General features: G+C 37.1%; 1 protein-coding gene across 4 annotated transcripts in view; it reads left to right on the top strand.

Moving 5' to 3' along the window:
* Window positions 1-6787, top strand: part of DYNC1I1 (dynein cytoplasmic 1 intermediate chain 1) — a 340112-nt gene extending 333325 nt beyond the window's left edge. For all 4 annotated transcript variants that reach the window (XM_053609525.1, XM_053609523.1, XM_053609526.1 and 1 more), the window contains one exon: window positions 5835-6787. In XM_053609525.1, coding sequence (XP_053465500.1) covers window positions 5835-5945 — 111 coding nt within the window. In that variant the 3' untranslated portion in view covers window positions 5946-6787. The remainder of the gene's footprint in view (window positions 1-5834) is intronic.
* Window positions 6788-22237: the final 15450 nt, after the last annotated feature.

Genomic DNA, 22237 nt, shown 5'->3' with positions numbered 1-22237 from the left:
TATCTAAGATTTTTTAAAAATACTAAAGTAAGCAATGCCTAAAACAGATATTTTTGCCATATAAAATATTGCAACGGGCTCATAGAAATTACTCCAGATAATGCAGCTATTTAAAATCATCTGCTAGGTTCTATAAACCCTTAAAAATTACTAAAAAGTAAGGGAGGTTTGACTGAGGACTATTCAAAAGGTTTATTAGCCGTGTGCTTATAAAAAGGGATACATGAATGATATTTGTGTGTTTAATCCTGGTTATAAAAAGTCATTTGATTTTTATAACAGCATGTTCAACATTTACAGTTCAGCAGTTACAGATCTTTACAACTTGAGGTAAAAATATAGAACCCCACTGCAGAAAGTGCCACAAGGAAACAGCTGGACTGGAATGTATGGGTCATATGTGAAAATTAAAAAATATCTGTGGGAATGTTTATGCATGTGTTTACTTACCAAAAATGATTTAATTATAATTTTAATTTTTAAATGCACAATGTAAAGTAACTGGCAGAACTTTTCTTATAATCTGAAAGAACTCTTTCCCGGCCTCAAGCTCATGAAAGTTAGCTGTTATTAAAATGTATGACTAGGAAATTATTTGTGTGAGTTTTTAAGAAAGAAAATGTGGTAAAAAATAAGGGAAACATTTTTAAGAAGGTGAAAAGAATGAAACAGAAGAACAAAAAAAGGGAAGAAAGCAAGAAAATATGAAAAAAGTAGAAGAGAGGGAAATAAACATTCAGAAGAAAAATAGGAAAAACAATATTATTTATTATAAGTTTACATCATGTGCCAAGTACTCTGCTAAGCTCATTTTTTTTTTTTTTGTCTTAATAGCAGTCCTAGAAGATGGGTTTAATAAGTCCTTTCACACACATGATGAAGTAAAGATCAGAGATATGTTTGCTAAAGACACACAGGGAGTGAGTAGCAAAACTGGGAAAGAAACCACAATTTGGCTGCTGTCTGAGGAAGAAAAAAGTAACAAAATGTTACTCCATAGACACGGCCAGGCAGGACAACCAGTTAGACTGATGAGTTTACTTGGGGTAGGGCAGGGCAGGGTCCAAAGGCAGCCACTAGCCCACTCAGCCAGAGAGGAGGGGACAGATTCAGGATGTGGTTTGTGATGTGGGGGGGGACCGGGGGAACAGGGAGGCTAAAATGATACAATTTCATGAATTTTTCCACAACTTTTAAACTATTGCTTTTTATTTTTGACCTTTCTTCTCTAAAGAATCTTAGAAGATTAAAAACAATCTTTAGACTCTTTTAGCAGGTGATTCAAAACACATTTCTTGCTGGCCATTGTGCCTTGGAATGCTGGCCTTTCATAAAGGGGTGAGGCTCCTAAGCGTCCCACATTACTGAATGAAAGTTGCATGGTCTTTAGCAAATCATTTAGCTCCCTGCACTTCCCTTTCCCTACCAGTTAGAGAAAAGTCTACGCCCTGTTCCTTAACATCCTCACATCTCAACCAGAATTAATTTCTAAAGAAAATGGTTTAAGAAGCAGAAAAATGCTATAGAAAAGATATGCGCGCCCCATACAGATTGTCAATATGACAGACGTTTCAAAGAGAAACAGTGCATGACTATTCTATGATGTACTCAGAGTACTTTCTTCGCTTAGATTATTACCTTTCTCATCCTCTCTACGCCTCTGTTAATAATTGGTCAAACATCAGCATTGCCATTTACAACCATTGAGAGGCCTAACCATTGCCAGCAACCGAGATGAGAACAAAACTTAAGTCTGTCTTCCAAATCTGAGGTTCATTTTAGCTCCTCAGTAGGGCCAAATGACTACACAAGAACTACCTTTGGCCTGAGTTCCCTCAGCTGTAAAAGGAGGAACATAACCATGTTTATAAAAGGTGATTGCTCTTAGAGTTAAGATTTCATTATCTAGGAATCAGAGCCCTGAGTTCTTTTGGCATTAAAATGCTTTGTATGGTTAGCAAAAACCAGAAAACATTCATCTAATAGGGGATGTAGTGGCTGTTTGTGAACTCTGTCTATGAAGCAGTAGAAATAACTGAATCATTCCTAACCTATGATGTGGACTTCAGCGAATGAATCTTAGGGCAGAAAATGTTTCCAAATACACTTTGATTCAGAACAATACTGGGAAATTTTTGAGTCCTTTATGGTATTTCCTTGGTTTAACTATGGACTATTTTCTTCACATTGCTTCTTATGTATGCATTTGTTAATTGATAGAACTTATTCATCACTGTAAGAAACCTGCAAATCTTTTTCCCCATCATAAATGTAAAGTGTTTGGAAATTATTCTAAACTATTATATTCACAGGGGAAAAAATCCATAGTGATACTCTAGATTTAGCCTTTCATGCCTTGATAGAAACTTGAAGAGGGGCTGAAGCAATGTTATTAAAATGCCATTGGTCCCCTGCTACTTGCTTAACACACAGCAGATATCAGGAAATGTTGTAGTTGTCACTGTAAGAAGGTAAATTTTAGACTATTCAATTTTTTGAACATCAGTGAAGATTTCTAAAAATATCTATGCCAGTATTCACACATTTTGACCTATGAAAACATGATCATTTTCATCTGTGTTTCATAGTCTGATTGACCACTATATCTTTAATTCATACACGGTGCCTGGCATATAATTGGTGCTCAATCGGTGCTGATTGAATGAAAATTTAATACATTTATGTGGTAGTTAGGGCAAGAGAGCAGTCTTACTTTTTAAGAAATAGGGACAAAGATTTTTTTTTTAATTTAATGATTAAGGTATTATTGGGTTGCAAGTTACCTAGAGAAAATCTTAAATACATTTATGCTCTTGAGCCTTTTTTTTTTCGCCATTTCTAATCAGAGAGGTTCAGGTGAGAGGAGTCAGGAATTGCCAACAGTAAAAATGGCTGTTCTGTCCAAACAGATGCTGGTTCCATAGATGTAACATAGAAAGAGTGGCCTTCTTGTTTGTTAGGACACCTGTTTGGTCTTACCTACAAGTAATTCAAATGCCAAAAATTATTACTTTGGGTGTGGAAATAGCCTGTGAATACACATTCACACATTCAAGCTAAGATTATATTTAAAGTGCTTCCTGATGGTAATATTTAATTCTAAAAAGGGGGCAGTCTGCAGTTCACCTTCTAAAGCTAACATTGCAGTCATCTTGGGTTATTTTTAAGTCAACTAGATGAAAAAGTGTAACAGGAGATAGGTAAGTTTATTTCAAGTTTCTAGAAGCAATTGTGTTTTCATCTTGTTCTACTCTCTATATTTTTTGTCAACAAAGTAAATATATATGTCTGTGAAATTTATGACATTGTAAAGAGCAAAAGACTTGGCAGAATAAATTCTTTTTAAAAAACAAACCAACATTTTACCAGCTTATGAAAGTTTAGTAAATCAAAAGAGAATAAGATATGTTTAGACTATGGACAAATCTGCATTTTTAAGGGTCCTAGTATTACTCCTTCCTCCATTAAAAAGGTCAAATATAGTTCAGTCACTGGGTTAATTTTGTTTGTTTAGCAGAAACGTTTAAATTTGATAAGATTTATTTTTGAGAAGTTAGATGGTGCATTTATGTAAAATACATAAAGGCATCTATTCAAATTGTTATTCCATTACCTTTCCTCGGGTCATTTCTTATCAGTCTTGCTATTACTACCACATGAAACTCTGCCACACATTTACCTATTTTCTTGTTTTAGTGTATTGTTCTATACATTGTTATTAATGAAACATTACATAGATATATTACATGGTATAGTAACTTAAATTTGTATCATTTTAACTAATATGGCTTTATGCCTGGGATCCAAACTCAGGTCTTTATGAGCAACATACTATGTGTTATTAGGGAAGACCTTCTTTTTACCCCAACAATTAAATGAAGTTATGGGGCACTTTTGCTTGAGTCCCACCTTCTATGAGAAAAAGTTACAAATATGTTATGATGATTGGGCTTTTGTTTGGTTGTTGTGGCTTTTTGGAGGGGGGGAGGTTGGTCAGGGATTAAAGGAGGGAAAAGAAATAGTAGACCTATTCTTTTCCATAAATATAATACCAACCCTTTGCTGCTTAAGCTTTTTGTTAGCACTTATGTATCATGTATTTTAAGAACCTCATTTCTCCAGTGTAGTGTTTTCTGAAATCATAGAGAAATATAAAGAATAGGGGAATACAGAAAAAGTTCAAAGTAAGGAAAATGGATTGAGTGTCATTCAATACTATTGTGAACTTGTGTCATTACCTAAAAAGAAATTTGGACTCATTTCAATAACTAGAGAAGTATTTAACCATGCAAAACCTCGTTCGCATGACTAAATGAGAATTCTTACTGGTACTGCGTTTCTCAAACTAAGTCAAAGAACTTACTTCCCCCGCCAGTATATTATTTCCAGTACTATATTCTTGAAACATTTAACCTTACTAGTAGAACACTAACTTAAAGATATACTTTGCAGAAGGACACTGGCACTCTCCAGTTAGTTTTCTTAGACAGATAGTATGTAAGAATATCATCCTTATAATAAAAAATTTTAATTCTACTTATTTGGCTCTGTCTAGTGAGTAATAATTTTCCAGCTGTAGAAGTGATCTCAAAATTTAGTTGTATTTGCTTCTTTTTTCTATTTTTAAAAATGTGTATTTATTAGGATGAATGTGTATTCTTAATGTTTATGGATTATGTGGCTATCATGTGTAGCCCTAGTACCTACAAATGAATTAGACCGACTTCTAGGCTAAAACTTTTGGCCCTAAAATCTAAACCAATTTTGTTCTATATGAATACCATCAATCTTGTTTCTTATAGTCACATAATTTTTTTTCTCTTTCAAACACTTCCATGATATCATTAAACAATTCATTTTTTTGGATGCTATGTAGAGAAATTATTAGCCTTTAAAACAGCTAACAAAAATTCACACGTTCAGTTTGCCTTGGGGGGAGTTAATTTCCTCTTCACTTAATTGTATACAAAAGAATATATTATTCTGGAAATTTTATAAATCCACCCCTTTTGGCAAATTAGTATTGCATACTTGCTAAGGGTAGAGACATTGGAACCAGATGAAATTAGCACTGATATTTGCTAGCTCTGCAACCTTCGTAACTTTATTTAATCCTTCTCAGCCTCAAATTCTTTTGCTGTAAATTGAAACTGTTTTGTCCTACATAGTATTGTTGTGAGGAATGAGTTAACACATGCAAAGTAATTAGCTACTGTTCTTCATTGTCATCATCACAGTAAGTCCTGCTGGAAAGACACAAGCATTCTTTCCTAGTAGGAAGATATCTTTGCATATGTAAACTATTTTTTTTACCATTCTTTTTTTTTTTTTTTTGTGGTTTTTTGGCCAGGGCTGGGTTTGAACTCGCCACCTCCCGCATATGGGACCGGCGCCCTACTCCTTGAGCCACAGGCGCCGCCCATTTACCATTCTTATTGACAGCAATACTTCAGGAAAAGGATCAATAGTATTGGCTAGAAAAAAAATACTACATTTATATCAAAGTCTTAGTCAATAATGCAATTTTATTCTGGTCTTATGAAGAATTTTCATTACTAAAAGTGTTTTAATGTGGCTGCTGTAATAGTATGGGTTACAAAGGTGTTAAAAGTTTTATAAATTTGCTGAGTGATTTTGTTTCTAGAGTGACGTGATTCTCTTGAGCTGTTAGTTTAAGAGAAACACTTCAGGCTTTACTTGTTCCAAAGCAGAGTATTTGATTTCCTTTACATTCCAAGGGAAGCATCTGCTTTGGGAGGAACAGTCTGTTGGGCTTCAAGGCTTTCAAACATTAGATCTCTCGTTGATTGTTTCTGCATTAATCTGCTTTGCAGCTCGCAGTTCCCCACAATGATGAGTGGACCCGATTTGCCAGGACCCTGGTGGAGATTCGTGCTAACAGAGCTGATAGCGAGGAGGAAGGCGCTGTGGAGATATCTGCCTAGTGGAAAGGAGCCGGCCTCACTGCAGCCCCCACCTTCATGTCCCAGAGCTCAGCGTCTGCAGTCAAGTCCGTTGTATTTGGTGTCCATTCAGTATCAGTGTTGCTGTAAAATTGTGGGGGCCACATTGTGCCAGCTTTGCTCCAAGTATTCCAAATATATCCTGCCATGCTTTCCACTGACCTGAAATTCACCAGACAGCATTTCTATCTTTGTATTTCTGTCTCAAAAATGAAGTTGGGGGGGGGGGGATTTTACGGGTTTAGTTGTTGCCTTTTAACTACTTAGTAGCTGTATTTAATAGCTGGAAACCTCTGGTTAAATTTGTGCTTACATGCACTTCTGGCGTAGTCCTATTAAATCCATATGAAGCCAGATATGATTGGGTGCAGATGTGGTGTGCCTCATGACATGGTACAGGGCCAAAGACTTGAGATGTGGTGTTTTACATGGTGACTCACGTTATGAATGGATTTACTAGAAGAACATTGCTGTTCCTTATTTATTGTAGTGTGCTGCATGGAACATATTTATTTGAAAGCATTAAAATAAACGATCCTAGAGCATGTGCATAATGAGAGGACTGTATTCTCTCTGCTGCTGTTGAGGTTACGTTAAGTTCCAAATAACAATTACAGGATGCCAGTTCCATTGAAGACGTGAAATCTTTAGAGGGTTTGTTGCAGTGAACGGAATGAATTTTAATGCCTATTATTTCTAGGTACTTTAACAATATTTCAAATATAGTTGACCATTGATACTTGTCATTGAAGCTAACACAGTCTGACAAAAGTCTATGGTTCCTAAATATGACACCAGTGTTGCCAATAAAATGTTCCAAACCAGGTTTGCACCAGTGTGGGTAAATCCTTTGCTTGGAGAAAGCCTGACACAGATTCTGCTGTGGCAAGGAGCAGGAGAGATACATTAGGGCCATGTTAAGTACTGATCATGCATTTATGTTTGCAGTCAACCTGGCTGGACTTAAACCAACACCTCTAGTTTTATTTTTATGAGGGAATTTGTATGGTTTTTTTTGGGGGGGGGCACGGAGGGAGTTCCCCCTATCTCCTTTAGCAAAGCCACCCTCCCACAAAGACAATTTCAAACAGTGGAGTAGAAAGATGGATTAAGATGAACAAATACCAAATGTCCCACACATTTCTATTTTTTTTTAATTTATACCAGAAAATGATATTTATTACTATTGGACTAGGAAATATGTCTATAAACAACTTCAATAAAACTTTTTTCAAAAGGTCACTTCATGCCTAGAGAGAATGAAAATAAATAGTGGTTGAGTCATGAAAAACATTTGAAGACAGGCTTTCAGCTTTTTAGGAAGGGAATTTCCATTGGTGCTTTGTTTGGTAGGGATTCCTTGAACTGTAAGTTTTTTTGTTTTTTTCAAACAATTGATACATTTTTTTTTTTTTCTAAATACCGTATGGTATCTAGATATTGAAATTCTTTGTAAATGGACATTTAAAATTTACAGATTAAAAAAAGAGTATCTAAAATAGGCTTAAAAGAAATCCAATGAAAAGTAAATGGCGAAAAATGTTTCACAAACATACCGTAATGTACTTAAGAATAAACCAAAACCTTTAAATTGTTATTATAGACCAAACTTTGAAGGATCCAATGAACAAAGCCTGACAAGAGCTCAGAGGCCTACGTCATGTGTAGAAGACTCATGAAGAACTTGTGTGCTTATTCATGGCACTGTGGAAGCTGGGCTCTAGGACAGCCTGCAATTCCTGGGTAGTGCCATCATCCCCTGGTGAATCTGGGCTGACCTTGTGCAACTGATAGAACACAGCGGGGATGATGCTATGTGGTTTCCAGGATATCTCAGCTCAGGCTACCATTATAGAATTCAGACTGGATGGCTTAAACAACACATTTATTTCTCACAATGCTAGAAGGTAGGAAACCCAAGATCAAGACACCGGCAGATCTGGTATTTAGTGAGGGAACTAACTCTTCCTTGTTTGTAGATGGCCATCTTCTCATTGTATCCTCACATGGTAAATATAGAGAGATGTGATCTCTCTCCTGTCTTTTCTTATAATGGCACTAATCCAATTCATGAGGGCTCCACCCTCATGCCCTAATTACCTCCCCAAAGTCCCACCTCTAACAATCATCACATTGGGGATTTAGGCATCAACATATGAGTTAAAAAAAAAAAAAAACATATTCAATTAATAGCCCAGGTCATAATGAGAATTATAGCTTCCTTCTAGGTCTCTTGGCTCACTCACTCTTGGTACGTAAGCCACTGCGTGAGAAGTACAGTGGCTATATAGATACAGAAATACCAGCCAGCCCAAAGCCATTCAAGTCATCTTGGCTGATGTCCCAGACAGAATGTGGTGGCCATGAAAATGCCTCTCAGGCTGGGCATGGTGGCTCATGCCTATAATCCTAGCACTCTGAGAGGCCAAGGTGGGTGGATTGCCTACTCCTGAGCTCAGGAGTTCAAGATCAGCCTGACCAAAAGCAAGACACTATCCCTAAAAAATAGAAAAAAGCTAGGTGGGTGTAGTGGCACATGCCTATAGCCCCAGCTACTTGGGAGGCTGAGGCAAGAGGATTGCTCAAGCCTAAGAGTTTGAGGTTGCTGTGAGCTGTAATGTCATGATACTCTACCCAGGGTGACAGAGTGAGACTCTGTCTCAAAAAAAAAAAAAAAAAAGAAAGTAAAGAAAAAGAAAATGTCCCTTTCAGATCTCGTACTACCCCGTTTCCCTGAAAATAAGACATCCTCTGAAAATAAGACCTACTTACAGGAAAGATAAGATGTCCCCTGAAAATAAGACCTAGTGCATCTTTGGGAGCACACCTTAAAATAAGACACTGTCTTATTTTCGGGGAAACAGGGTACGGAGAACATAATTGATAGCTTCAGCTGCTTTGCTCTTAAATCCCTCGCCATGTTTGATCAAGTCCATACTTCTCACAGGTTTTCAGATCTGTACCTGGGAGGCACAAGACTTCTCTGAGGTAACTTTGGCTCAAGGACTCCTTGTCAGCAGTTCCAGAAGTTTTTTAGAATTGCTCTGCATAAACTAACCAGCCAACAGGCTTCCCCTCCATCCTCCCCACTTCCTATCCTCTCTTCCTATCTTTCCCTCTCTCCTTCTTGATGTCTGACCAAAATCATTGTCTGATGGCTTTCCAGCATAACCTAGCTGGGATGTACTGGGCCTGATAAAAGGATAGAGATTATACATCAAAAGAATTGCAAGAATTAGTATGTACCATTAGGAGCCGGGGGTGGGGGGATAGCACTAAAACTGGATTTTGAGGTGTTTGATCAAGGGAGCCAGAATGTAGATTTGATAAAAAAGGGTTTAACATTGACTTTGAGGGTCATCTTTGGAGGGGGAAGAGTAGGAAACATGTGACTTTATACTCTGGTAAGACCCTAAGGGGTAGAGTGGCTCTTAGAAGTCTGAAAAATATGTAGCCTACATTTATGCCTGCATTACTACAGTTGATTGTGTAGGATGGAATAAAGATGTGGGAAATGGATATGTGAGGATTAGTATTATTTAAAGCCAGATGACTCACCCAATGGTTTTGTTACATAGGAACAGAGTAGATACCTGTCACCAAAGCCATTAACAGTAAGTAAGAAAGGCAGAAGCCTCTTTAGGAAGTTTTGTGGGAGGCTTTGCTCTGCAGCCCAGGGCTGATGGTAGGAGAGGCAGTCACAGCACGGGGCTTGTCAGTATCCCAGGGGACAATGGGACCCCAAATAGTGGCGGGTTGGTGGCGGCTAAACAGCAGAAGCCAGGAAGCCACTATTATAGTAATGATCAGAGGAGCAGACAAGGAGGAAGTTGGCGAATAATTAATAGAATGTAGCATCCCTAGGGGCAACATAGAGAGCCACAAGGGTATTACTTAACATCATGGCCAAAACACAAAGGCAAGAATGGAGGAGTCAGAGGCTGAAGGCAGTTCTCAATAAGCTGCAGTCTTCTGGTTACTCTCTACACCTGAGCCAGTTTTCCAGTCCAGAACCCATTGACTGAAATATGCTGGGTTGTTAGGAGGATAGACACTGCCCCCAGACCTTCCCCAAAGGGAACTATGACCATTAATTTGGGTGAACATAAAATACAGAGAGAAAAATCCAGATGTTTTAAGACTATCAGATACAATAGTCAATAAACAATGTGGATCAGAGCTCACCTCAAAACTCTAGTAGAGTGGTGGCTTATGATGAAGGTAATAGAATGGAATCTTTACTGAAGTCTAACTCATGGTGGACTCACTGAGTCTATGAAACCACCCATGGTTGTTCCTTAACCCCCGAGTATTCAATCAGAATTGATATGCTTGCATCAAGCCCCAGCCTCTGGGGTCAGAGCTCTGACAGAAAGGAAGGGCAAGTGGAGATCTCTATAACTGCTACACTTCCATGCCTCCCTGCTGAGATAGTAAATTAGAAACGTTCCATCTCAGGGTAGAGGCAGGAGAATGGCAGAGATCAATGTCAGTCTAAAAGACCTAAAAGATGTGGAATGGTGGTCCCAAGAGTTTACCCTTTCAATACACCAGTCTGGCCCCTTTATAAACTAAGTGGATCTTGGAGAATAACTGATAAGCACTGTGAGCTCAATCAGGCAGGATCAGAGACTACAGCTGCGTGCTAGATGTCATATCATTCCAAGGACAGAAACATGAGGCCTCAGGTACGTGATGTGTGTGGCCACTGATTGATGAATTTGTTCTTTTCCATTTCAACTATACGAGAAGATCAGAACTCATGTGAGAAGAACAATACTCATTCACAATTTTGCCTCAGGAATGTGCTCACCTCTTCCCCTCTGTAATATTCCAAGGAGGTCTGGACTGCCTGAGCATCCACAGAACATTACACTGATCCATTACATCAGCGATGACTTCACCTGGTTAGACAGAGAAGCAAGCATTAACTCATGCTTGATGGCGAACGATTCTCAGCACCCTTTCGTATGTGATACTGTTTTGTATCATAGTGTATCTTGTTTTATGAAATATCTGTTCAAAGCTTTGCATCCGTACCACAGTGGTTATGGCGCTGGCCACATGCACCGAGGCTGGTGGGTTCACACCCAGCCCTGGGGCAGCTAAAGCAACAAAGACAACTGCAATAACAACAACAAAAATAGCCGGGCATTGTGGCGGGCGCCTGTAGTCCCAGCTACTTGGGAGGCTGAGGCAAGAGAATCACTTGAGCCCAAGAGTTTAAGGTTGCTGTGAGCTGTGATGTAACAGCACTCTACTGAGGGCAACATAGTGAGACTCTGATTGAAAAAAATATATATATTTCTTTTTTATTGTAAATAAGAAAATAATTATATTAATTTAGAAAAGTTCTTCATATATTCTGGGTATAATTCCTTTGTCAGTTATGTGTTATAAATATTTTCCCTGATTTATAGCTTAGAACTTCATTTCCTTCATTTTGATTTGCAAAAATTTGAAATTTTGTTGAAGTCCAATTGATCAGTTGTTACCATTTATACTGGGTATTTTATAATCCTTTCTAGTAAATCTTTGCTACAGGTCACAAAAATACTGTCTTATGTTTTCTTCTGGACATTTTATTGTTTTACCTTTTATGTTTAGAGCTATAATGTATCTTAAATTAATTTTTGTGTATAAAATCAGGTAATGGTTAAGACTGATTTTGATATCTCAGATGGGCATGGTTGCTTATACCTATAATCCAGCACTTTGGAAGGCTAAGGCAGGAAATTCGGTAGAGACCAGGAGTTTGAGACAAGTCTGGGTCATATAGTGAGACACCCATATTTACAAAAACAAAAGAATTAGCTAGATGTGGAAGCTTGTGTCTGTAGTCCCAGCTACTAAGGTAAGAAGATTGCTTAAGCCCAGGGGTTAGAGGTTATAGTAAGCTATGATCATGCCACTGCACTCTAGCCTGGGTGACAGAGTGAGATCTTGTCTCAAAAACAAACAAAAATATGGATTTTTTTTCTTTTAACTCCTGAATATCCAGCTGTTTCAGCAATATTTACTGAAGAGATTATTTTTCTTTTATTCATTAAATTAAATTGGCATACTTGGCGAAAAGTCAGTCAACTATACATGTCTAGACCCTGCTATGGCCCTTCTGCTCTAGTTCATTGTCCATCTGCCTGTCACACTGTCTTCATGCAACAGCTGTATACTGAGTCTCAAAATCAGTTATCGTAAAGTATTCCGACTTCATTATTCATTTTGAAAGATTGCTTTAGCTATTCTATTATTTTGTCTTTGCACGTGAGTTTTAGAATCATTTATAATTCTTTTTAAAAAGCATACTGGCTGGGTGTGTTGGCTCATGCCTGTAATGAGCCGAGGCAGGTGGCTTGCCTGAGCCATGAGTTTGAGACCATCCTGAGCCAGAGTGAGACCCTATCTCTAAGCATAGCTGGGCAATGTGGCATGTGCCTATAGTCTCAGATACTCGGGAGGCTGAGGCAAGAAGATTGCTTGAGCCCAAGAGTTTGAGGTTGCTGTGAGTTATGACGCCATGGCACTCTACCAAGGGCAACAAAGTGAGACTCTGTCTCAAAAAAATAAATAACGCAAATAAAGTAAATAAATAAAAAGCATACTGCTTGGATTATGATTGAGATTTTGTTGAATCTATCCATCAATTTGGGGGAATAGATATCTTAATGCTGAGTCTTCCAATCCATGAATCGGGTATAACTTTCCATTTATTACATCTTGGTTCAATTGTAGTTCACCAATGTTTTCAGTGTATATGCCGGCACATCTGTTTTTTGATTTATTCCTGTGACTCTAATGTTTTATTCTATTGTAAATATGATTGTTATTTTTGGCTTTATTTTTGCAATGTTTTTTGCTAGTTTGTAGCAATACATTTATTTTTGTATACTGTATTTCACAACATTGTTAAATATTATGATTTAGGTTTTGTAGATTCCATTGGTTACAATATATTACAACTATGCCATCTGAGATAAATGAAAACCTCTTCCTTTCCAATCTTTATCTTTATTTATTATTGTTTTCTTTGCCTTACAGCATTAGCTAGGATTTCCAGTTCAATACTGTACTGAAGAGATGTGAGCAGATAGCTTTACCTTGTTAGTATCAAAGAGTTTCAATGTTTCACCATTATTCCATGAAAGAAATTCCATTCTACTCTTAGATTATATGGAGGCTTTGTCATGAGCAAATGCTGAGTTTTATCCTATGATTCTTTTGTGTATCTATGGATATGATCACATAATTTTTCTCTTTTATTCTGATAATATGGAATTTTGCCAGTTGACCTTTTTTTTTGTTTAAATGCTAATCTAACTTTGTCATCCTGGAATTAACATCATTTGGTCAACATGTATTTTTTTTAATATATATATTGCTAGATTGATTTGCAAATAATTTCATAAGGATTTTCCCATCATTATTTCTTAGAAGTACTTGTCTGTTAACATCTATTCTTAGAATGTCTTTGTCAGGTTTTAGTAGCATAGTTAGCCTCACATGAGTTGAGAAGAGTTCTGACCCTTCTATTGTGTGAGAGTATAGTATTGATATTATTCTTCCCTAAATGTTTAATGAGATCACTACTGCAGCCATCTGGCCCTGTCGTTTTATTTGTGAGATTTTTGGTAGCAAATACATTTATTTAATAAAATAAGCTATTGAGATTTTTCGTTTCTTTCTGGTTTCGTTTTGGTAAGTTGTTTTTTGCAAGTTGTATTTTTCAAGTAATACATCTATTTTATTTAAGTTGTCATATTTATTAGCATGAAGTTGTTCGTACTACCCCTTTATTACCTTTTAAAACACATAGAATCATAGTGATGTTTCCTTTTTAACTCCTGATGTTAGTAATTTGTGTTTTCTTTTTTTAAAAAATAAGTCTTGTCAGGAGAGTTGTCAATTTAATTAATCTGTTCAAAGAACAAGCTTTTAGAGCTCCTATTTTTCTCTATTGTTTGTTCACTTTTTCTTCCTTCTACTGTAGGTTTAATTTGCTTTTCTTTTTTCTTACTTCCTAAACTAGAAACTTAGATCATGATTGTAAACACTTCTGTTTTTTCTAATATAGGCTTTTGAAGTTATAAAAAATCCCTCTGCTTTTATTGTACTCTAAAATTTAGATATGTGGTGTTTTCCTTATCATTCTGTTCAAAATATTTTCTAAATTCCATTGTAATACATTATTGACCTATGAACTTTTAGAAGTGTGCTGTTTAATTTCAAAACATTTGGAAAGCTTTACAAGTATCATTGTTTTTATTTCTACCTTGATTCTTGGTAAGAAAACATGCAGAATAAGAATTGCCCTGTATTTCAAATCCTTTGAAATGTATTGAGATTTCTTTCATGGGCTAGCTATGTGGTCTAGCTTGGTAAATGTTCCATGCATACTTAGAAATAATGTGGCTATTTGGTTCTATAAATGTTTTATATTTTGATGTGTTCTATCAATTATTGTGAGGGCAATATAAAAGTACCAAACCATGATTGTGAATTTGTCTATTTAATCCTTTTTTTTTTTTTCGAGATAGAGTCTCACTTTTTTTAACCCTGGTTAGAATGCCATAGTGTCATATTTCACAGCAACCTCAAACTCTTGGGCTCCAGCCATTAATTCTCTTGCCTCAGCCTCCCAAGTAGCTGGGACTACAGGCACCTGCCACAAGGCACGGCTATTTTTCAGAGTGGGTGTCTCCCTCCCTGATGCTCAGGCTGGTCTCAAACTTGGGACTCAAACAATCCACCCACCAGGGCCTCTGAGTGTTAGGATTACAGGTGTGAGCCACTGCCCCTGGCCCTTATTTAATTAATCCTTTAGTTCTCTCCATTTTTATTCATACGTTTGGAAGCTCTGTTACTAGATACATCATATTTAGGTTATTATATATTCCTGATAAAGTGGCCTTTCATTATTATGAAATCTCCTTCTAGTGCCTCTTTATCTCAGCCAGAAAGACTCCTGTTAGCATCTGTTGCAAGACAGGTATGTTAGTGACAAACTTTCGATTTTTGTTTATCTAAGAATGTAATAATTTCTCCTTCATTTTTGAATAATATTTTTATCAGAAATGGAACTTTTCACTGATAGGTGGTTTTATGTGAGTCTTTTACTTTTCCACCTTTAGAACTTTGAGTTCTTGCCTTGCCTTCTGGTCTCCATAGTTTCTGATGAGAAATCGCTGTGTCCAGAATCCCATGTGTGTGATGAGTTGCTTTTCTCTTCCTGCTTTATTTTCCATCTTTTTGCCTTTCATTTCTTTTTCTTACAGTATTGTACTGGCTAGGTTATTCAGCCTTTTACATACAGTAAGAAAAAAGTTATAGGTTTTTGTAGATACGATTTATCAAGGTAAGTATCTTTTTATTCCTGCTTTATGCAACTTCAAAAAAAATTCATGTTGAATTTTGTCATATATCTTTCCTGAATCCAGTTTAAATTATTATGAAGTTTTAGTGTAATACATTCATAGTTTTTGAATGTTATACTTATCTTCCTGTCATTAACCTATTCGTCATAATGAATTCATTCCTTTTTTATATTGTTGGGTTCAAATCACTAAATTTTTAAAAGGATGCTTCTGTTTCTATTAATAAAAAAAGTGGCTGGGCATGGTGGCTCATGCCTGTAATCCCAGCACTCTGGGAGGTTGAGGAAGGCGGATTGCTTGAGCTCACGAGTTTGAGACCAGCCTGAGCAAAATTGAGACCCCCGTCTCTACTAAAAATAAAAAAACTGAGGCAAGAGGATCACTTGAGCCCGAGTTGGAGGTTGCTGGAGCTATGACACTACAGCACTCTACCCAGGGTGACAGGTTGAGACTCTGTCTCAAAAAAAAAGGATAATGGTCTACAGTTTTGGTTTTTTCCTTATAATGTCTTTATATAATTTTGATATTGTGGCAATACTATCTTCATATAAGGAGTTGGGAGGTAATACCTCCCTTCGATTTCCTCTAAGATTTTTGTAGAATTTTAATTATTTTTTCTTTAAATATTTGATAGACATTAATAGTGAAGGCATCTAGGCTTAGATTTTTCTTTGGGCAAGATTTTCAGCTTAAGAATTCAATACTTAAATACAAGTATTCACATGTCTTTCTTCTTTAGTGTAACTTTGCTAGCCCATGTATATAACTTTCAGGAATCTATTTCATCTACATGTTTTCATTTATTAGCATAAATTTGTTCATAACATTCCCCTGTTATCATTTTACTCCCTATATAATCTGTAGTAATATCCCTGCTTTGCTTTCTGATAGGAATGGTCTATTTTTCTGTGGTAATGTCCCTGCTTTAATAACTGATAGTGATGATTTATTTGTTTTCTTTTTTTCCCTTGGATCTGCCTAGAGTTCTCTTTTTTTTAATTTTATTGATTTTTTTCAAAGATCAGATTTTGATTTTATTGCTTTTCTTATTGTTTTCTAATTCGTTTACTTTTGCTTTTTGTCATTTTTTATATTTTGTACATTTGGAGTTTAATTTGCATTTCTTTTTCTAGTTTATTTAGGTACAAGATTAGATAATTGGTTTGAGATCTTTTATCATTTTAACATAAACACTTAATGGTATACTTTTCTTTTTTTTTTTTTTTGCAGTTTTTGGCCACCGGGTTTGAACCCGCCACCTCCAGCACATGGGGTCGGCGCCCCACTCCTTTGAGCCACAGGTGCCGCCCAATGGTATACTTTTCTCTCTAAGCACTACTGTAACTACATTGAAAAAATTTTGACTGTCTTTTCATTTTCATTCGGTTCAGAATACTTCCTAATATTCCTTGTGATTTTTTCTTTGACTCACGGGTTGTATAGAAGTATATTGCTTATTTTTGAAATACGTGAGGGATTTCTAAACATGTTTCAGTTATTGATTTCCAGCTTGATTCTGCTGTAGTCAGAGAACATTATGCGTGTTATTTCAATTCTTTAAAATTTATTGAATCTAGTTTTGCAGTCCATATTTGCACTTAAGAGCAATGTGTATTCTGCTGTTGTTGGGTGGAGAATTTTAAAAAATGTGAATTAGGTCAATTATTTGATAGTTTTGTTTAAGTCCTCTATGTACCTGTTAATTTTCTGCCTACTTGTTGTATCAGTTATGGGAGAAGTATGTTAAAATATGGAGGTATATAATGAATTTCTTCTATTTCTGCTTTCAGTTTCATCAGTTTTTGTTTTATGTATCTGAATTAGGTGCCATACACATTTAGGGTTTCATGTTTTTATGATGAGTTGACCCCTCTATCAACATGAAATATCGCTTTCATCCCCAGGAATAGTGCTCTTTCTTAAATCTGTTTTGGCTGATACCAGTATAGACAACTCCAGCTTTTCATTTTTATTATGTGATTACATGGTATGTCTTCAATTTACTTTTAATCTATCTGTGTTTTTACATTTAAAGGTCATGTGCTTAGGTGGTATATAGTTGGGTCCTGCTTTTTCAAATTTGATAATCTGTCATTTAATGAAGGTGTTCAGGCTATTTACATAGGTAAATAGGATTAGGTTTAAGTCTATCATCATGACCTTTTTTATTTGCCTCATCTGTTCTTTGTTCTTTTTTCTGCTTTCTCTATTTTATTTTGAAGTTTAAGTTTTCTATTTTGTCTTAACTAATGTCTTCTGAGCTAAATGTGATTTTTATTTATTTATTGTGTTTGCTATGGAGTTTTATAATATATGTCTACTGAATGTATGTTACTTTAGGATAATAGAATACTACTTCATATATAGTATAAGAGCTTTTTGACATTATACTTCCAATTCCGCTTTTTCTTCTTTATGCTATTGTTGTTGAACATTTTACCACTATGTATGTTATAAATCTCACAATACATCATTATTGGTTTTGATTTGAAGAGTAAAATTTTTTAAAGGAAATTTTATTTTTATTTATTGATTTATTTTGAGTCTCACTCTGTCACTATGGGGTTCAGTGCTGTGGCATCATAGCTCACAGCAACCTCAGCTTCCTGGGCTCCAGCCATCCTCTTGAGCCTCCTGAGCAGCTGGGGCTACAGGTGCCCACCAGAACACCCAGCTATTTTTTTTTTTTTTTAAATAGAGATGGAGTCTGTCTCTTTCTCAGGCTGGTCTGGAACTCTAGCTCAAGTAATCTACCTGCCTTCCCAGTGTGCTAGGATTACACGTGTGAGCCACAGTGCCCAGCCTATCTTTTAAGGAAATTTTTAAAACAAGAAAGGCCAGGCGCAGTAGCTCACACTTGTAATCCCAGCACTTTGGGAGGCTGAGGTGGGCAGATCGCCTGAGATCACAAGTTCAAGACCAGCCTGAGCTAGAGTGGGACCCCATCTCTAGTAATAGCCAGGCATTGTGGCGGGCACCAGTAGTCCCAGCTACTTATGAAGCTGAGGAAAGAGAATCACTTGAGCTCAAGAGTTAGAGGTTGCTGTGAACTATGATGCTGGGACACTCTATCAGGGGTGACAGAGTGAGACTCTGTTTCAAAAAAAAAAAAAAGAAGAAGAAGAAAGAAAGAAAAGAAAAGAACCAGAAAAGAAAAAAAAGAAAAAGTCATTTTTAAAAAGTTGCCTAGTACACAGTGGGGGAGGGGGGGGACGGGGAGAGCTAAGAAAGGGAAGGAGGGAGGGGGTGGGGGGTCAAGGGATAGGGTTCACCTTTTGGGGGAAGGACACGAATATAAAAGGGTCCTTATCTAACAAAAGCAATCAATGTAACCTGCTTCTATGCACCCTCAATGAATCCCCAACAATAAAAAATAAATAAATAATATATATCAGACTAAACATGAAAAAAAAAATTGCCTCTATATTTCTCACTCTGACAGCAATCTCCAGTCAGCTGGGCAAAGTGCCTCACACCTGTAACCCTAGCACTCTGGGAGGCCATGGCGGGTAGATTGCTTGTGCTTGCACTCAGGAGTTCAAGACCAGCCTGGGCAAGAATGAGACTCTGTTTGTACTAAAAATAGCCAGTCAATGTGGTGGGTGCCTGTAGTGCCAGCTGCTTGGGAGGCTGAGATAAGACAATTGCTTGAACCCAAGAGTTTGAGGTTGCTGTATGCTATGATGCCACAGCACTCTACCCAGGGCACAGAATGAGACTCTGTCTAAATAAATAAATATTCATCTGGTATCATTTCCTTCAGCTTGATGACATATCCATAAACAGTCACATACCAATGCATGGGGTCAGGAACTGAACTGACCCCACCCACGGAAGAGGTTTCACTCACCTGGTTAAAGGTAGACAACTGAATATTTGAAAACAAACCAACACTGGGGTCAGCCCTCGTCCCCTCCCCCTATTGGTACATAGACTGTTAGCATTTCCTTAATGCAATTCATCAGTAGTATGAATTAATTTGTTTTTCATTTCAGATATTGTAATTTTCATTGTCTTTTCTATCTTCCATTTCTTGGCATTTAATGTTTTCCCCTATCTTCTTCTTTTTTTTTTTTTTGCAGAGACAGAGTCTCACTTTATCGCCCTCGGTAGAGTGCCGTGGCATCAAACAGCTCACAGCAACCTCCAACTCCTGGGCTGAGGCGATTCTCTTGCCTCAGCCTCCCGAGTAGCTGGGACTACAGGCGCCCGCCACAACACCTGGCTATTTTTTTTTGTTGCAGTTTGGCCGGGGCTGGGTTTGAACCCGCCACCCTCGGCATATGGGGCCGGCGCCCTGCTCACTGAGCCACAGGCGCCGCCCTCCCCTATCTTCTTAACTATATAGATTATTTATAATAGTTGTCAGGGGTCTGCTTCTATTGATTTTTCACTTTTTTGTGGTTTATATCTTTCATCTCCTTTTTTAATGATTGGTAATTTTTTGGTTACATCTTAGACATTGTGAATTTTGCCTTGTACATTGTAAGATTTTGCGATGCTTTTCTGAATAGTATTGAATTTTGTTCTGACAAGAGTCATGTTACTTAGAATCATGTGGCTCCTTATAAGGCTTGCTTTTAAGCTTTCAGGGCAGAGCAGTCTTTACGGTAGGACTAATTTAGCTTTGTTCATGATGTGACACTCTTCTAAGGAGTCTACCTGATGTTCTATGTAATGTTATGAGGACTTTCCACTCTGGCTGATGAGAACTATTTCCCCTCTGTAAGCTCCAGAATTTTTCTGCTTCCTCCTTTCCTGTGGTTCTTTCCCAAGTCTTAGATAATTTCCTCTCACAAATGAAAAAATCAGTAGTTGGCCAAAGACTTGAGAAGTCTCTGAAAAACTCCAGAGCTTTCTCCAGGAGCGGCTCCCTCCTATTTGGTTCTTCACCTTACAACTTCCACCTTTTCCCTGATGTCCAACTCTTCAATTTGTGGTAACTACTGCGGGGCTCTGTTTGGAGCCCACTTCAGGCTGTCATCTGGGGCAATGGTGGGCCTCATCTTGTCTGTTTCCTTTCTCTCAGAGTTCGAAGTCCTCTTACACCTCACATCCAATGTCTGAAAAACATTGTATCATATACTTTTGTCCTAGTTTTCCTACTATTCCATCATGGTCAAAAGCAGAAATCTCAAAAAGGTATAATTTTTAAGGCAGAAAAAAGTAAACTGGAGTTGGATGCCTGTAGAAGCCAAAGCATTTATTTAATATTTACTTTGGGGCTTTGATGATACATTGCTATGGTTTCTTTTGAAATTATATTAAATCGGCTTTAAAATAAAAAGTAAACATTATCTTTTAAATTCAACTTATTCCAAATTCAATTTTTTAATAATCAGCCAGGTATGTGTGGTATTTATTAAACTTAATCAAAACACCTTTTTTTTTTTTTTTTTGTAGAGACAGAGTCTCACTTTATGGCCCTTGGTAGAGTGCCGTGGCCTCACCCAGCTCACAGCAACCTCCAACTCCTGGGCTTAAGCGATTCTCTTGCCTCAGCCTCCCGAGCAGCTGAGACTACAGGCGCCCGCCACAACGCCCAGCTAAAAAACAAAACACCTTTTTTTTTTTGAGACAAAGTCTCAAGCTGTTGCCCTGGGTAGAGCGATGTGGCATCACAGCTCACAGCAACCTCAAACTCATGGGCTCAAGTGATTCTCTTACCTCAGCCAAGTAGTTAGAACTATAGGTGCCTGCCACAATGGCTGGCTTATTTATTTATTTATTTATTTATTTTTTGCTGTTGCAGTTGTCATTGTTTTTAGCTGGTCTGGGCCAGATTCAAACCCACCAGCCTCGGTATATGTGGCAGGTTCCCTACCCACTGAGCTACAGGCACCACCCCAAGACACTTTTAAAATTGAGTAAAAGGAAAGAATACCATGCTTAACTTCAAGTACCAAAGAAAATACAGAGTTGATGGTTTCTCTACATTCACTCTCACATTGGCAAACTATTAAAAAAAAAAGAATAAAAAGATCACTTATTTTATAAGTAGCCATCAAAAGGTAACTCAAAGTTTCAGGTTAAGTATGATTTATTTCTCCAATTAGAAAGAATGAGGTACATACAGTGCTGCATGGGGCAGGACAAAGGGGGAGACTGAAAATCTGAAGAAATATCTACTTTCTGTGGCAACAAAACTCACTAAACATTGGTTTTGGTTCTATCTTCAGAAGAAAAAAAATATGCACGCTTCAATTTTCTTCATGCCCAACTTTTCATTTTTCTGATTTTACTGTAACAAAGATATAATAAGCCTAGCCCCAATGAAAAGCTTCTGATTAAAAATAGTCTCTAATTATCTAATTATCAAGAAGACATAAATTCTCAAATTGATAATGCACATCTTTTTACTTAGAACTTATGTAGGTCAATTCTACTTTAAGCAGAAATTTGCCTCTCAAATACACGACTCTTTTGAGACTAGAGTGAGAATATGCCATATTGTTTTTTTTTTGTTTTTTTTTTTAAGAAATTTTGCCCAGCAAGAAAATGGTATAAATTTTTTGTGTGGGTCAGCCAGTAATCAGCTTTCATTTATATAAAAATGGGGAAGAGACCAGCCAAATGCAGTTGTAGATAACCTCTCCTTTAACTTTTGGGGTGGCAGGAAACTTGTTGGGAATACACTAAGACTTTTCTACCATTAGTGGTGATGGAGATTTCATGTCCAAAAGGAATTCCAGCAAAAATCCCACATTCTATAAACTGTCTCCATTCCCTCCAGACACACTTTTAAGGCCGTGTACCCATAGATATTTACTTTTAACTCGGTTTTCCATTATTTCCAGCTTTTGTTGAAGAACGGCATTTTCTAATTATACTGGAGATTTTTAAGACGGTCCAATTCAGTTTGCATCATATCGCGTTGCACGGTCACAGTTTGTAAATTCACCT

This window comes from Nycticebus coucang, chromosome 11 (assembly GCF_027406575.1).
Source record: "Nycticebus coucang isolate mNycCou1 chromosome 11, mNycCou1.pri, whole genome shotgun sequence".
In the NCBI taxonomy this organism is placed as follows: Eukaryota; Metazoa; Chordata; class Mammalia; order Primates; family Lorisidae; genus Nycticebus; species Nycticebus coucang.
Note: the sequence above shows the minus strand (reverse complement) of the source record. Positions and strands in the feature narration are given on the sequence as shown.